General features: G+C 40.2%; 1 protein-coding gene across 5 annotated transcripts in view; it reads left to right on the top strand.

Annotated features, from left to right (window-relative positions):
- LOC110988543 (coiled-coil domain-containing protein 175-like) overlaps positions 1-15232 on the top strand; it is a 152922-nt gene extending 137690 nt beyond the window's left edge. For 4 of the 5 annotated variants that reach the window (XM_087146811.1, XM_022252177.2, XM_087146815.1 and 1 more), the window contains 2 exons: positions 11554-11760; positions 12477-15232. In XM_087146811.1, coding sequence (XP_087002937.1) covers positions 11554-11760; positions 12477-12613 — 344 coding nt within the window. In that variant the 3' untranslated portion in view covers positions 12614-15232. The remainder of the gene's footprint in view (positions 1-11553; positions 11761-12476) is intronic. The other variant, XM_087146825.1, reaches the window with a different exon arrangement.
- Positions 15233-17058: the final 1826 nt, after the last annotated feature.

Below are 17058 nucleotides of genomic sequence, written 5' to 3'. Positions count from 1 at the left end.
CAGACGGACACTGTAAGCTATGGTGTGGAGCCAATGTTACTGCTCTGAAGCATGGAGTCAGAATGACTCAAGAGAACAAAGGCACCCACACATGGCAGCAGTGCCCTACAGGAAGTGTTATGTAACTGGTTGGAACCGCTGCTGCTGTGTACTAAATAGCATTAGACTGGTAAACAGTGTTCAAAAAAATAGGGGGGTGCATAAAACCACTATCAACTGTACTGGTCAGTGCAAATGTCAATGCAGGGGGCTACATATAACTGGGGGGCTAAATTTCTGGGGGGGGGACACCTGGGGTGCACATAATCTTTCAAGGGGGCACCACAAGAAAATAAGCTGCAGCTGCATGTAGCAGAGAGTATTCACAGATTTCTAATGGGAAGGGGCACGGCTATCTGCTGGGGGAGGGATGTGCCCCCATAGTTACATTATGATGATGTGATCGGGCTTACTAAAGGTGTGTCGGCTGCCTTTTTGTTAACTATTAATAATATTAATTGCTACATGCACCACATATATAAATTTCTTGATACAACATTGAAAGAATGGTACCTGGTGTGTAAACAAATTATATTTTCCAATTATTGTTGAGAGGGATGATCTTCGGAAAAGTATACTTTTTTCTCACAACTAATGGCATTCTGGGTGGAAAGATTTTACAGATTGTCTGAAAACTGTCATTACACTATGATAATATTTAAAGATGACATGACAGTCCCATTTTGAGATTTGACAAAAGGTGTTTACTACCTCAGAGGAATATGAAATAGAAAAAAATTGAAGCTCATCGGCAGAGATGTGAACAACACTTCATGTGGAAAGAGTACTGGTCGTAGGAAGTTGTAATAAAAAAGGACAGATGAAGGGAAGGATGTGTGCTTTTACGTCCTTAAAGTTCATCTCAATTTTCTCAAGAAACAAGGTCTATATATGGCACTGAAACACTGATTAAATTGTCCAGACAACCCTTAACCACTTTATGCTGGGGCATTTTTCAATGTTGATGATGCTGGGCCGGCATGACTATCATTTTTTCTGTTTTCAAAATCCTTCAAAAATTCATCATTTCATTTAACGGTCGTTTATAGCCGCACAAAGTAATCTTTTCCATTTAGTAAATTTTTCCATTTAGACTTTTCATTGTGTAATGCTTGATAATTGTTTGAACTGGTTGGACCTTGATTTTTTTTTTGAATTTTATCCTCATTTTATGAATTGATGGATACATCGAATGTGAAATACCCAAAAGGTGCATGTAAAGTGGTCTCTTGGAAGAACTAACAAAGCAATGAAATTCTAAAGCATAACTATACTTAATGCCTTTTATAGACGTAAGTGAAAAAAATGCTTTATACACGGCAAACACAGCTGGAGAGACGGCTGTATAAACCTCTTCCCGCACAGACTGAAAGTTGGCAACGCACTGCCCCTTTAAAGTAAGAGAAGTTCACAGTGACACTGGGTGTGCCAAGCGGGCCAATCACACGTGTCTTAGAAGACACGGACAAGCCAATATGCACGGGTGAATGGTCATTAACTCTGGCTGGGAACATACAATGTAGCTGAGCATCTGCTGCGTTGGTCACATTGGCACAGCTTATTGAATAATAAACTACACCTTTTAGAATTTGTTCAGCTAGTTGTTAGGGCAGCATACACAACATAAGCTGCCTTGTGGTGTAAAATGCCGTAATTTAAGATATTTCTGAGCGGAATATATTTTTTCTTGAGCTCGCTGATTGACGTGTCTTCAGTTGGTGTGGATATTGGGCTTAAATTCCACTATGCTGAGGCCCCATCGTTGTGTCCATCAGCCCACTCATTGGGTGGAGAAACCGTACCCAAACCGTTCACTCTGTCAGTGCCCGAGGTCACTACGTGCCAGCCCCCAAAGCAGTGTCAAGACAGCCCTTTGGGCCAGCGACTGCAGGAGACGCATTGCTGATTTTCCTCAGACCTCAACATTCACCCTTAGCTCACCTCGAATGCCCCGGTTGAGAATGGATGGTGTGGAGCAGCCTGACACTGCTGGGGATGGACAGTCCAGAGAGTTGCCACTACAGGCACTCCAGGGCCTTTAGACCAGGCTTAGCAAGGCCACCTCAGCGGGACAGAGTATGAGATAATTGAGGGATGCAAGGCGGCTCTGATAGTAGTGCTAGCACGCCAAGTTGGTGAGTCTGTAGCTGGGTTCCATTTCGGTATATCCTTCCCATTGTACCAGACTGGACTCATTGCAGCAAATCCCCTTGGGCCTGATGTAGCTGATCGTATTGATGGCACTGGGTGGTCAACTACATGTACAGCGATCAATGGGGCCACCACTCTTGAGGCTTTGGTGGTTATTTCTACTATGCAGTTGGGGTCATCCCTCCATAGTTCATTCCCAGTATCCTCAAAGGAAAAAATCTGGAACGGCAAGTTTGTAGACTTTTCGCAACTTTATTTTGAGAATGCACGACTCACACTTGTGGAAGCGGGCAAAGGTACAAAAATGACATTGGTGATGGAGGGTGGGCACATGATTTTCAAGCCAGTGGCACATACAAGTGTATTGATTCATTAGATGAATTGTTATCAGTATTCCACCCTTTCATGGCAGTTTACCATGAGTGGCAAGCTTCCCAAGCAGTTGAGTTGCTCAAGTACGACTGAAATGATCCATCTGGCGTTGCAACAATTCCCCAGGTTTGGCTGGCGTGCGTACAATGAACAATTTAGGCTACATCGTGCAGGTGATCCTATTAGCAGCTCATGGGCCGAGATGGATCTCAAATTATGGGTAACTGTTGCTGCAGCCTCTGTGGGGTCTCCGGATTTACCAGCCGGGGGTAGCAGAGGATATGATACCAACCATTCTGTGGGTCGGAGCACAGGCATGCATTGGGGGATAGGCATTTGCTTTGCATTTAACAGGGCTAAAGGTTGTTCCCTTGCTTTGTGTAAATATTCCCATTAGTGTAGTGTGTGCACCATGCTTCACCATGGTACACATAGCTGTAGAATTGTTGTGCTGGGGCACAGAAGGGCTTCTCTGCCAGGTGTGGACACTGGAAGTTGTCCAAATGGGTGTTCCTCGCCCAATGTACAGCCCAACGTGCATTCTCCTTGGCCAAGAGGCTCATCCGGTGTTTCTAATTTTTGTCCCTCCGCCACTGGTTAACGTCAATGTTTTGCTTTGGTGACTGACTCAATATCCCGACAAAATTGTAGCGGATCCTCTGATTCAAGGTTTTTCTCAGGGATTTCCCCTTGAGTAGTTTTGTATGACAAGTTGAACAAAGAGATTGCTTCAGGATGCATTGCTGGTCCATTTTCTAATTGCCCACTTTCGTATTTACAATGTTCCCCATTGCTTTTTTACCAAAAAGTGCTCCTAATTTTTATCATCTTATTCATCTTTCCTTTCCAGCAGAGTTTCTATCAATGATTTCATTGACAAAGACAAATGCAGTGTGTACAACGTGTCATTTGACATGGCTGTTGAATGAGTCATGAAAGCTGGGGACAGGTGCTTGGTTAGCAAAGTGAGATGTTAAATCAGCCTTTGGTCTTTTGCCCATCAGCCAATTGGATTATGAATTAATAGGTTTCAAGTTTGAGGGTCAGTTTTGCTTTGATTATAAATGCTTGCCCATGGGCTGTTCGATTTCTTGTTCTTTGTTCAAGTTATGTTTGGAGTTTCTGGTTCCGGAAGTGGCTAAATCCCCTTTCGTGACACATTATTTAGACGATTTTCTGTTGGCTGAGGCAGATTATGAGACGTGGGCATCTGCTTGCGGGGGTAAGTACCATTCTGGAGGTTTCTGTACCTGCAGGAAAAAAAGGAAGGGTCTTCTCAATCCCTTTCGTACCTGGGATTACAGATCGATACTGTCTATCCCCAGATCTACATGCCTGCGCCAAAGGTTTCTGCACTCTATAGTGAGTGCATACAAGAGGTGCTCTCCCAGAGGAAGGGTTTCCTTGTCAGCTTTCACGTGCTCACAAGCTCTCTTATTTTTGTGTGCTAAGCGATATCCACAGATCGGGCATTTTTGTGGTCCTGTTATCTTGTGGGTTGCAAAAACCCACCTTAAGGTGCAGTTGTCAACAGGGGCCTGGCTTTTAACAATGTTTCCCTTAATTTTATGTGGATGACGAAACCTTTGAGCTATATATCGCAGCAACTCTTGGATATGGGGCAATTTTTCAACCAACCATGCTGGATCTGCCCAAGTAATTCAACTAGTAACCTCCTAGGAGGTTTTCCTTCACCCAGTCCATGCTTTGAGGGACTTTCTGCAAGTGCGGCCATCCAGATCTGAGCCTTTATTCTGTCACTTTGATGGAACAATACTGTAACATAAACCTATTTGGGTTCTTGTCCTCTAATTTAGCAGAATGCTGTAGAAAGTGGACGAAGTTGACTCACAGGCTTTCAACTCCAAAACTCAACTTGTTTCTTTTTTAATTCTCACAAGACCAGTTACCTGCTGTTACCTTCCTAAAACATAACTCATTCTCAGTATATAAGACAAATTGTCTGGAAAAGTATACATATTTGGAACAACTTAACCCAGCCCTGAAACCTAGTCAAACCCTTCACATGCTTATGAAAAGAACCCCATTCAAGTGGTCTGTTTATAGTTATCTATAGTTATCTATAAAACCAGGCCAGGTGCGCACTGCCAAAGCCTCTCTCACCATCGGCTAGTGAACTACGGAAAAACAAAGGTGCCAAGTAAACTGTCCGTTACACTGCCAAGTTTATACCTTGCTCCGCTAGACACTGGCCTTCTGGAGCCTGGCAGACTGGCACTTTCGATCACTCCTTCTGAATTGGGCGGCAACAGCTAATGGGTCACGGCTTGGGGTCCCTCGTGAAGATATCAAACAGATGGGTCGGTGGCACTTGAGCACAGCACTCACATAGTCAGCAGGTTCGGACGTCTGTTTTGCATTACCCCCAGTTTCAATTGACCAATGCCCATCTTTTCTGTCAAGACAGGGTGCACCTTTCATGCACAGGATACTACCTGTTCAGGGCTAATTTATGGGAGTGCGTACGTTCTTTCTTCATTGATCCCTTTACCCTGCACCCCACTTTCCTGCTTTTTGAGGGCTGTCTTTTCCTTGGGGGATACTTTGTGTGTGTGGCATTTGTAAGCAGGACAGAGACAACGAATTAACCATTTCATTTCATTGCATCTTCAGCAGTTATTAATAGTGAGGCAATCAGTTGCAGGCTTAGAATGAAAACCCTCAAATAAGCAAAGTAATGGGAAGTGGAAGCACAACCTTGTTCCAACAAGGTGGAATATTAAATATGTAGGATATAGACGACATGGTTTATCAACAAAGGCAAATGAGAAATAGGAACTCTTCGGTTTACTCAATGTATGAACAAGAGCCTGGTGTGTACCAACTGGGATGGAAACTCACTACATGTATTATTAATTTTGGTAGATTAGAGCATTTTAATTAATCGATGATGAGCCTTATCAGCACAAATGGGAAGGCATGTCCTGTTGCATGTTGTTTCTGTCACAAGATGAAGTAACATTGCCTGGTGGTTGTGATCGAGGATCAGGTAATCCAGTAAAAGGTGCTTTGTCAGGTGGCACAGAACTGAAACGGCAAGGTGGCCATTGCGGAGTGATCAGGTGATCCAGTATAAATGTAGTGTGTCAGGTGGGCACCACGCATCACTTGTCTTGTGTGTATTTGTGTGTGTTCTTTGTTAGTCGGTGGCCCTATATTTTGGTGGCCAACTTATAGCTTTTAACCTATTCTATAATTAGGAGGTGTAATTAGGCAATTTGTGTATTATTAGGTTTAATGTAAAGAGTAATAAACCAGTGATAAGCTATGGAAAAAGTTCAGAGAATGATCTGATCATGAGTTGATTGTGTTCGTCCGTGTATAACCACAGTTTATAATTGAATCAGCAGTTTTCCCCAGCCCATTTTTTAGATGTTTGAGCAAGTGAAACAGTTTTTTTTTTCATCAGTGTTTTCTTGTTTGAGCTTTTTTCTTTGGGTATTTAAGTGAAAAGCCTCATCTGTTTCGAATTTGTTCAGTTTTGTTTTCCGCTGTGTACAATAAATCACTGTATAAGCAATTCGATGGTTACTCATATTTCATTTTTGATGTACTTTTGAGTGTCCATGGGCTGTAATTACCTTACTGAAAGGGTTAAATAACTGCTATTTCCATACCTTTGTTTTACTTAACAGAGATCATTAATTATACTGATACTTGAAAACTGTTTATGAACAACCACTTCTCATGGAAGGCTGGATACAGATCTCTAAGTGTCAGTGATGCTACTGGTTGGAAATTGATCAGTGTAGTAGTCGAGACCACTTCATTCAAGTCAAAAGCTATTCAAATGAACTGCAACAAAAGCATTTCTTTTTCATTGCTCACCCTGTTACTTGTGACTGGTCTTGTGATGGTCTCAGCTTCAACACTAGAAATTGTTACATGTTGTGTACTTGTGGCCAACACCAAGATATATATTATCAATCTCTAGAAGAGATGGTTGCAAACTGGGTGCACCACCAGAACTTGTGAACACTGACGCCATTTCAAATCTTCATTGAAGTTTATCACACACAAGATTATGGGTTGAAATCTCTCCTCGATTGTGGGGGGGGACCATCAATTTACACTTTTTTGTGCACACAGTGTTTATTATCTTATTCCATTTAAAAAAATTCAAAAGGGAAAATCCTCGATCCATCACTTCCTTTATTATTTTGTTTTGCTTAAAACATGGAGGGAATATTCAATATTGTGTCCCCTCATACCAAATTCATGGGGGGGATGTGTCCCGCTGTTCCCCCCCCCTGGATTTCCACCAATGCACAAGATGTTCAATTTTGTAAAAAACTACCCCCCAACCCTGAGCATGCTTCTGAGATGTGAATGGAATATAATCATATTTTTCACATTTACCTCTTTTAGAGATAAAGGACATGTACATGTACACACTGTCAGTCTCCAGGCATACACAGTCCTTAGAACAAAAAGGGAGAATTTTTAATTTATGATTAAGGCTGGAGGAGGCTGGAGGCTGCAGGTTCAAATCCCACCCAAGTCAATTTCTTTGTTGATCTTTGTAATCATTTGTAAGCACAGAGTCAGTTTCCCTATATAGTTTGTTTCATGATTTATGTTCAAAAAACCATATCCTCATTGAGTGATCTTTGTTCACCACTTCCCAGGTTATACTGTGTTATGGGGGTATGATCCCTGGCTTCATGTGGCCTGTTTGTTTCACATAGATCAGTCAAGTATTGCTTTATTGGTTATTATTGGCATATTGTGGATTTTTATGCTATGTAATGTAACTGTTACATAAGTAACCTGTTTTTTGTTGCTTACAAACTATAATCTAGAAGATTTAATTTACTCATATTATGTGTGCACCATGCCATGCTATTTTATTAATTGAAAATACATTTCCAAAGGTTTGTAAGGGGATACTTTTTGATATTGCATGTTGGCTTTTTATGCGTGTCTGAAAATGTAACGTAAAAGTAGAATTTTGTCTTTAGGCTTTTATATGCCTTAATTTACAGATAATTTACATCATCAAATGTGCCTTTCAATAATTATGAAGTTACATCCACTCAGAAACACAATTTCCTCAAAGAATCTCCTCTTACACTTGTTATTCTGGCTACTGAAGTTACATGGTTACATTACCATTTTCATTGCTTCATTCAACTGTACTGATAATGGACACATCATCAGAAAATGATTGTTACATATTGTAAGATTTTTGGCATTTCCACAGTGCACTTTGTGGAAAAGGCTTTATCTACTCATTCTTTTTTCTTTCTTTTTTTAGTTTGTTTTTGTCTTCTTGGTCTTCCACCGATTTTTCTCGTCACCACTTTAGGCATTAAACAAAGTCATAGGACTTTGAAACTTTACACACACTAACTTATAGCTTTCACAAAACATGACATCGTGATGATGTCATCACCTGATTTATTATGGAATTTCAAATATTTAATATTTCCCCATATGTTTTGTAGAAGTTTTTCAACAGCCATACACCGTGAGTGAAATTTCCAGCCCTTTTGCTCGTCATCACCTTTTTAGGTTTTTTAAACAAAGTCCTATGACTTTGAAACTTTACACACTTTACTTATAGCAAGGGTCTTTTCTGAAAGATGATGTCCTAATAATGATGTCACCTGACTGGAATTTTAAATATTTAATATTTTCCCATATTTTGTACACGTTTTTCAAGAGCAAATCTAAGGCCCTTTTTACATATTAGGTCCTCACTCAGACTTCAGGAAAGACAGGGTCCAAGACAAAAGTTGTCATCATGATGTCACCTCGTGTCACATGACATGTCATTTAAGGTGCAAATTTCAGAGGCCTATATCTCCTGAAGTACATGTCCCATTGGGTTGAAACTTTTCAGATATTTCGAAAACAGACCACGTGATGATGACGTCATCAGGTACCATGTCACATGACGTTAAAGGTGAACTCTTGAAAGCCCTATATCTCCTTAAGTACATGTCCCATCGGGTTGAAACTTTGCAGATAACTTTCGAGGGAAGGGATTTAGACAAACACTGTCCTCATGTGATGACGACTTCATCAGGTGCCAAGTCAAGTGATATTAAATGTGCACTCTTAAAAGCCCTATGTCTCCTGAAGTACTCTTCCCATCAGGTTGAAACTGCAGATATTTCTAAAGGGATGTATCAAAGATGAAAATGAACCGAAGGTGATGATGACATCATCAGGTGCCAAGACACATGACGTTAAAGGTGCACTCTTTAAAGCCCTATATCTCCTGAGGTACATGTCCCATCAGTTTGCAACTTTGCAGATAGCTGGAAAGGGAAAGGTTATAGACAAAAATTGACCTCATGTGATGATGACCTCAAGTTACAAGTCATGTGACAAGAAAGTTGCATTGTTAAAAGCCCTATATCTCCCGGAGACCTTGCGCGATTGAATTGAAACTTTGCAGATAGCTGGAAAGGGAAGTTTTATGGACAAAAATGTTGTGACATTTAACATCCATTCTTTAAAGCCCTATTCTCTTCTTTGTAAAAAATTCTAAATGCTGAAAAACCTTATGTTCTGTTCTCGAACAGGCATAGACTTCTGTTTAACTTTTTTCCTTTTTTTGGTGTGTGTATTGATCAGTTGTTTTTAATCCTCCAGATTTTGATGGAATGTTCTTTCTCCCCTCCAACTTAAGTTGACCAGACCATGAGTCTTCTTCAAGAACTTTCTCATTGTATACAACCCTCCATTTTACCAGGAGTCCTTCTTTTGTGTAGTGTGCCTAGTTTTTTCACTGATAGAGAAGTATTGTTTAGTGTTGAATTAGAGAGGGGAGTCCACTAGGAAGTTTTTTTCATTTACCTCTCTTGACAAGTTGGCTAAATGTTCACTCCAGATGTGTTGAACAATAAACCAGAATTGAAGGTGAACCTATGCCTCTGTCTCTTTCCTCATTAAATTAGGTTAGCCAGGTTCTGGCAAAAAGCTGCTTCTTGTATTATTTAAAATTAGCTTGAGCTTGTTGGAGTGAAGTGTGAAATGAAAGTGATGTGGAAAGTACCATAGCTAGGCTGAGAGTCAGAATGTCAGATGATTCCGCTGTTTCAGCATGACATTTTAGTTGCTGCCATAAGCGTTTTCTCGTTGGCCAGACACAATTTAGAGGCAATTTGCCAAGTAGGCACAAATTCAGGAGTCTCACGCAACAACTAACCTTCCATGGTTAGAACAGAACTGAGAAAAACCCAGCCTGTCAGATTTTGTTGTCAAGGTGAGCCGTGGAGCAGAACTCAACCACCTCAAATACTTTTCACTGAAGAAACTCGTAACTGTAAATACGTTATTTATAATGGGAGATTATTCTGTAAGTTCATTGGTGTTTGGTAAAATGAAGTTCCCTTCCTTCACTGAAAATATCAATAGAATTTGTGGATGCAATTCGATGTGATTTGATTGTACAGACATAAATTTGTCAAGGTTGAAGGACTCGGCGGCATAATTTAATCCAAGAGCTATTAAGGATTATTTTTTAAATTTAAATTATGGTCAGGAATTTCTTTTTTCTTTCCAAATTAGAAATGTAGTACTTGTAAGGTTTTGCCATTTCTTTAAATTCAGATGGTCATTGGTCACCTTTTTATGTCAACCCCCTGCTACCCGTGCTACCGGGAGTCACAAAATTGATCTGGAGGACAGAAACCCCACAAATAACCAAGGGCAGTGCCGAGAATTGAGCGAACAGAGTTGACACAGTGGGAGCCCCAACTTAATTATAAGGGATGTGTACACTGAAAACTACATGTATTTCTCAATGAAAAAGAACTAAACCCTTTCTGCATTTTTATGACAAAGAACTCTAATCTTCTGTATTGTAAGAAGCCTGAACTGATTTGTAATAAGTCAAATTGATTTTGTATTTCACTGATTGAATTTGAATTTGACTTTTTATTTATTTATTTTTTTGGGGGGGAGTAACAGAATATGTTAAACTAGATAACTGTGAAGAAAACAAAGAGGCAATTAAACAATTGACTGTAAACTTCATTTTTGCCTTCAACTTGATGAAATCCTTGATCAAATCTTGTTCTTTTTATGCCTATATATAAAGTGTTAAAATAAACCAGTTGTAAACCAGAAAGGAAGAACTCTGTAAAACTGAGAAGTTTCCTCCCCATCCTTTTGCCAGTCACATTCTTACAATGGGGGCTGGTCCAGGAAACATTTTGTGAAATGAATCACGAATGTTATAGGCCAGATGTACTCCCTACGAATTAAGGTATGAAGTTTTCAACCTAACATTGATGTTATACAGGTGTTGAGCATCAATGTCACTATTGATACATATCCTTTCGTGTTTATTTATGCAGGTTGAGTACTGCTCCTTCCCATTCAAATCTTGTTCTTTTTATACTTGTATATAAAGTTTTTAAATAAACCAGTTGTAAAGTAGAAAAGAAGAACACTTCCAAACTGAGAAGTTTCCACCCCATCCTTTTGGTAGTCACATTCTTACACTTGTATCAAATTATGGAACTGATTGGCAGTGTTACTAGGCTACATTGTCAACAAGTGCTTTGAATGTTCGTAAATGTAATTGAGGAAATTGGTGAAGCTGTTTCCTTTATCCCAAGGCCTTTTTCCAATACTTGACATTGTCTCTGTGTCAGGCTTCATCTCCAAAATCAATCCCCGATTGTAGGCCCTAAGCATTAAAATTATTATATATCTTGCTCTTTTGCAACTTTTTGATGTTCATTTGGCAACAATATTAACTGGATGATGGCTTGCAATTGTGGAATTGAAATTTGGAGTCATGCCCACTCAATCATGCAATTGCCCCTCTTTGTTTGTGTATGAAGCTAATTAATCCCTATAAGTAGAGTTGATTGTGTGGACTCCTAGGAGTTCAAGTTAAAGGAGATGAAGGATCTCCATTTTCTTTTGACTTTTCTTGTAGACCTTTTGGGTAAATATATTGTAGTCTGTTGGCAAGTTTGTGAATAAATATAATAAATTTTGCATTAGACAGGCTTGTTGAAGGATGGGAAAAGGAAAAACTCATGCAGAAAGAGTCCTCTGGTCGAGATCGCATCCTTCTTGATGACATTACTGATCTGCAGAAACGCACTGACAAGCGGGAGCAAAACATTGCACATGTCACCGAGAGGCTGCACAATGAACTAATTGTTCTTGCTCACTTCCTCACTGATGTTGCTGATAGGAGACCTAAAAGTAAGCACACAGAGTTGTTGTAATCAAATGGATAATCTGTGATTTATGTTACTTCAATGAGGAATACATTTTCCGTTCAAGCTCATCTGTGTACAGTTGTAGAAACATGCCAAAACTAAAGCCTTTGTCTTTGCTGGCATTCATTTCTGTAGAGAGGGTAATTGGATAGTTCATTTTCTTTAACACTCTTTCCAATTTCATGTGAAGTATGGAAGAAGATTCATGTCCAGTCTTTTTGAATACCAAAGAGGAACAAAACTTTTTTAAATAAATTTGTATGATTTTGAGAGGGATGCAGGAATATGTATTTTGCTCAAACTCAAAGATAATAGTTCACGAGTCAAAACAAATGCAGAATTGCTTTAAGCACAATACATTGTATCCCCCTCCAAAAAAATTTGATATTGATAAAAGAGTTCTAATTTCATCCATATAAATTTAATTTTAGAAAATTCATTCTTAACATTATGATCAACTCTGCCATTATGCTCTTCAATTACTCTTTTCTTGCACATATAAAGGTGACAGTTTGCTTTCCTTCAGCAAACTTTTTCGAAAGGACAATATCAAAACCAAATTGTCCTCAGTACCTCTGTAAATAACTACACAGAATATCTACAGGTACATTGAATCCTAATATAAATAACAATATTACTGCCTTAAAAGGTACTTGTATGGTGTTATCTTTAATATTAAACATAATCATTTATGTGTAGATACAAGGCATGGAAGGAAGACTCTCACAGACTCCAGACCACCTACTATGTTGGAATTCTACCTGGAATCGCGCCAGCAATTGGCATTGCAATCCTCCCATTCATCTTCTGAGGAAAATGCTGATGTTAAAGACTGAAAGATGAATGCATGTCATTGAATATTATTTCTATCACTGTAATGTTGTGGGAGCAATTGACATAACAAAGCTTTTAGAATACCAGATGTGTTCAAAACAATCAGTTTTTTTTAAGTGCAAACTCACCACTTTTTGATGATGCATTTTCTGTTGTAGTATGCCAGGAGGACATGTTTTTCTACCCTTACCTGTAGTAGAGGATTTGCTTGTTTGATTGAATAAAACTTTACATTAAATATTTTGGAACAGTAATACATAGGAGCAGTGGCATGAATCTGTGCTAGAAATTGGAGGGGGTGCATATTGGGAAAGGTAAGGGGATGACTCCTCTGGCCATAAATATTTGAAAAGTTGGGGATGGGGGAACACCATATGACTCAATATGGCCATTGTTCTTGATGTTGCTGTAAATCTGTACTGTAAGTGCTATTGCTATTACCACATCTATTTTCACTATGCTAGAAAGGCATTGTGGGAAGGGAAAAAGGAGCAAGCATTGTCCCATTTCCTGAACATACTGCTTTTCTACCATTGTGCAGAGTCACATAGGTGGTATTAGCCACAAGGCTTATGCATTCCACATGGCATATTTATGGCGTCTTAAAATTGTTCTCCCTTTTTGAGTGATATCTTCTCAATCCCGTTTAATTATTTTTCTCACCACCAAAAAGGTGGAGGAATGATGGAATAGCCCACCTCCACCACCATCTCAATAAAAGTGGGGGATATTATGCTCCCACCCTCTGGGATTGACGCCCTTGCATTGGAGAGTGATTAATACAGGTCCAACTGGTCGGACAGAAAAATTCTATAGTTTGAAAGGTAAAGAAATGTTTGTGAAAGATGTTGAAAAAAAAATGATGAAAAAAATGTTTGTGTTCTAGAAAATTGCACAGTTAACTGTACTGAAAATTCCTGATTTTGTTTTTGTCACACAGAAAAACAAAATTTAATGTTCTTATACCCTGTCTGTATTCTCATTTCATGCTCTGATTATTTCAGCTTTTGTTTTTTTTTTTTTACCTTTTCTGATCCCAACTTTTTCATTCTTTGTTACATTCTTTCCTATTCACATTTTTGGAGGGATGGATTGATGCAGATTTAAGCCCTACTATGCCCCCAGTTATCATCATTCTGTTTTCTTCTAATTCATAAGTCAATTTGCCTTGAAATGAAAAATATTTTATTGAAATAAAGCAATTTCAAAGGCTTAGTTTATTTCAGTCTCATTTATCCACTGCATTAACAGTTTGACCTGTATCATGATCAATAGGGCATACATGTGTCATAATTAAAAAGAATTTTAAAGCATAAAAGTAACGAATGAACGAGAAAAAAAGAACTTTCACTTACATCTGTTAATAAATTTCTGTTAAAGTTTCCCAGATAACGATTTTGCAATGTTTCTTCACCAAATCTGGTGTTGACTTGGCACTTTCTGTGGTTTAGACCAGTCTGTTGGGCAAAGTTTGTTACACCCTTTTGCTGTTCTGTAAGTGGTACATGCCGATGTTGAGTTTTCAACTCATGAGATTCCCTACATTAAATGAAATGTGCTGTTTGTACCTTGTTTGCATGTAAGCATATACTGTATGTGCTCTATTAAAAAGGGGAGAAAATACATTTTGCAAACAACAAAATTCACATGTAAAAATATTGCATTTTTTATGACCATTACCACGGCTGTCAAGAGCTGCATCCACAGTGCCTACCTTTATGTAAAACTTTGTTAATAGGTTATTTGGATTCAGTGACTTCATCAAGAAATGTACATAAGGTTTGCTATGTCAGCCCGTTATTAGGTTTTGAATTACAACATGCCAAACTGCCATTGTCTGCCAATAGATCATACTTACAAATTCTAATTCTCCCAATTTAGTATATGTTTTTCTGTTTTTATTTGGGTTTGAGTTAATTTGTGTGTGTGTTTATAGCTTTTTGCTTCTGATAACTTTTTCTTCCACACTTACATGAAGAAGAGAGTCAAAGTATGATGTCAGAAAGGTGTCATTACAAATCACAAGTTAACTTTACATTTACCCAAACTGTGATGTGTTGAATGGAATGGGCTTTTGTCTCTTTTGTGTATTTTTGTTTTGACTAATCTCCTTGAATTGGAAATGTTGAAATTTCAAAATTGAGATTAATATGCACATAGGTTAATATGTTTCGTGAAGGCATCACCAACATCATGTAAATACTGTATATACACATAAGTGATGTGATCAAGCAAATTGAGTCATTTGTAGTTCCAAGCCTATTTGTTGAATTTCATTGCTTCAAAAGGTCTATGCTGTCAACTTCATTTCTCTTAAAATCCCAACCATGAGACAACTTTGAAATCAACAATAGCAGAAGTTGAAACATGAAAAGATTCAAGTTAGGGCATTTTATTCTGAGACCTTCTTTCAAATGAAGATTCCAGGAATGACTCATTGTGCTCGATCACATCACAGATGTGGCATAGCAGTGTATTCAGGGTTTTCGACATGGGGTGAGTAGAGAGGGGTGTGCCCCATTTATGTTTATGGTAGTCACCTTATTTGACCTTTATTGCTATGCAGTTTTGATGACAGTGCTGTGAGGTATCATTAAATATATCATGACAATGACAACAAATGCCATGTACAAATTTGTAAAGTAATTATCCCATTCAAAACCAAGCACAAAAATTTAAAACATTTTGAAACAGATTAATCCAATGGGAGGCTTTGAGATGCTTGGTGGCAGCAAACATTCTGGTCATTTTTACGAGTTCTGAGCATGCATGTATTGTTCTGAGCAATACTGTGTAAAAGGACATGTATGTCTACTGTCACCAGCGGCTTCAAGTCTCCAACTGGCCTCTGGTCATGCACAAACACACACGGGAAGTTGGGTGTGTCAGCAGTCGCAACCACTGTGTGCAAGGGGTAGTGTAGTCAGACAGATTCAACAGGTACAAATCAAAGGTATTATCAAGAACTCTATTCAAGGCTTTATAGACTTCCGTGCCTTTATCACGTTTTCCTTCGAGATCATCCACAATGTCCTGGTGATTTTCATTATCCTTAAAATGTAAGAAACCTGACAGAAGTACTCCTTATAGTTGTCAAAAAATCTTGCTTGACTACCCAGAAGGTCTGTCTGTTTGCCCTTTGCCTGGCTTGATCTTCATCCATACCTTCATTGACGTACTTGTCAGATTTGTCATCCTGCATCTCCCTGTTTGTTTCTCTGGTTTCAGCCAGCTGATCTTGGGAGATGACATTTTTCCAATTCCGAGGTTTCGTCATCGACCTCCTCATCAGATTCCGAATCATCGCCAACTTCATTCATGTACGATTCCTCTCCAGCGTGGATATTTTCCATGTGCCTCTTTATATCAGACTTCTATCCAAAGCATTTATCACACTGGTGACAAGCATATAGGGATTGACTGCAGAAATAACAATCATGTCGATCCTTGGAACTTTGGAAGGATAATCTTTAAATGACAAGATACAAATGAAATCGTTCAATATATAACATGTATATATATACATGCATATTGTAGCGTGTCTCCCTGAACAGGGTTCGAATCTGTAAAGAACGACACTCAGCCGCAACTCGCTATTTTGTCAGGAAGTCTGCTTTAATCTCTCGTCCACAAATAATCCGTCTTTTTAGCTCAAATCCAATATGGCTCCTCTCGGCAGGGACTGCGTAGGCACGAGGCGGGAAAACCGCGGGCCGTTGCAACCAGCGCGGGCAGCCAGCCAACTCCATGCGGGTCTGAGCTGGCGCCCCCATTGGCCGGACCCGCCGGCGCTACACCACCCCCTCCGAGGCCTCTTGTTCGTCCCCGAACGAAGCGGCGCAACCCGGCGGGCCAGCCCGAGGCCATCCCGGTCGCCCCTGCGCAGCTTACAAAGAGTGAAACCAAGCAACAAGTACAAGCCTGGTGGGTTCTAAGGGTCTTCTCCGCTACCATGGGGGGATCCAGGGGTCCAGTGTGGGGGGGACTCCGGTCGCTGCGTCACCCCCCGGCGGTGCCTCGCTGCTCCGAGGGGGCGGACTCCGGTGGGCAGTGGAGGGGGCTCCCGCTGGACCTCCGACCGCCGGAACAGCTGGTCCCAGAACTGCCACGGAACTTGCTCAGGGTACCGGGTCGGAGGCGGTGCTCCCGGGGGTAAGAAGCCCCCCAGGGACGGCTGCCCGGTGTAGTTGGCGTCGACACTGTATTGCACATACGGCTCACCGCCGAAGGTGTACAACATCCAGCCCGGGACCTCATAAGTGTGAACCACCCGGGTCTGGAATTGGCAGTGGCTATGGCGGTCCAAGCCAGTGGGGGCTACCTCCAACCGCCACTGGTTGTGGTGATGCCCACAGAGGGGTGGGTCCATCGTGGTGTCTACATCTCTGGTGGCCCACTCCTCTTGCAGGGTGGCTCGCACCCCCAGTTGCAGGCGGACCCGTCCCGC

This window comes from Acanthaster planci, linkage group LG01 (assembly GCF_054643075.1).
Source record: "Acanthaster planci isolate LZ-2023a linkage group LG01, COTS_SCS, whole genome shotgun sequence".
NCBI lineage: Eukaryota > Metazoa > Echinodermata > Asteroidea > Valvatida > Acanthasteridae > Acanthaster > Acanthaster planci.
The sequence above is the reverse complement of the archived record's forward strand: the minus strand, read 5'-3'. Positions and strand labels throughout refer to the sequence as shown.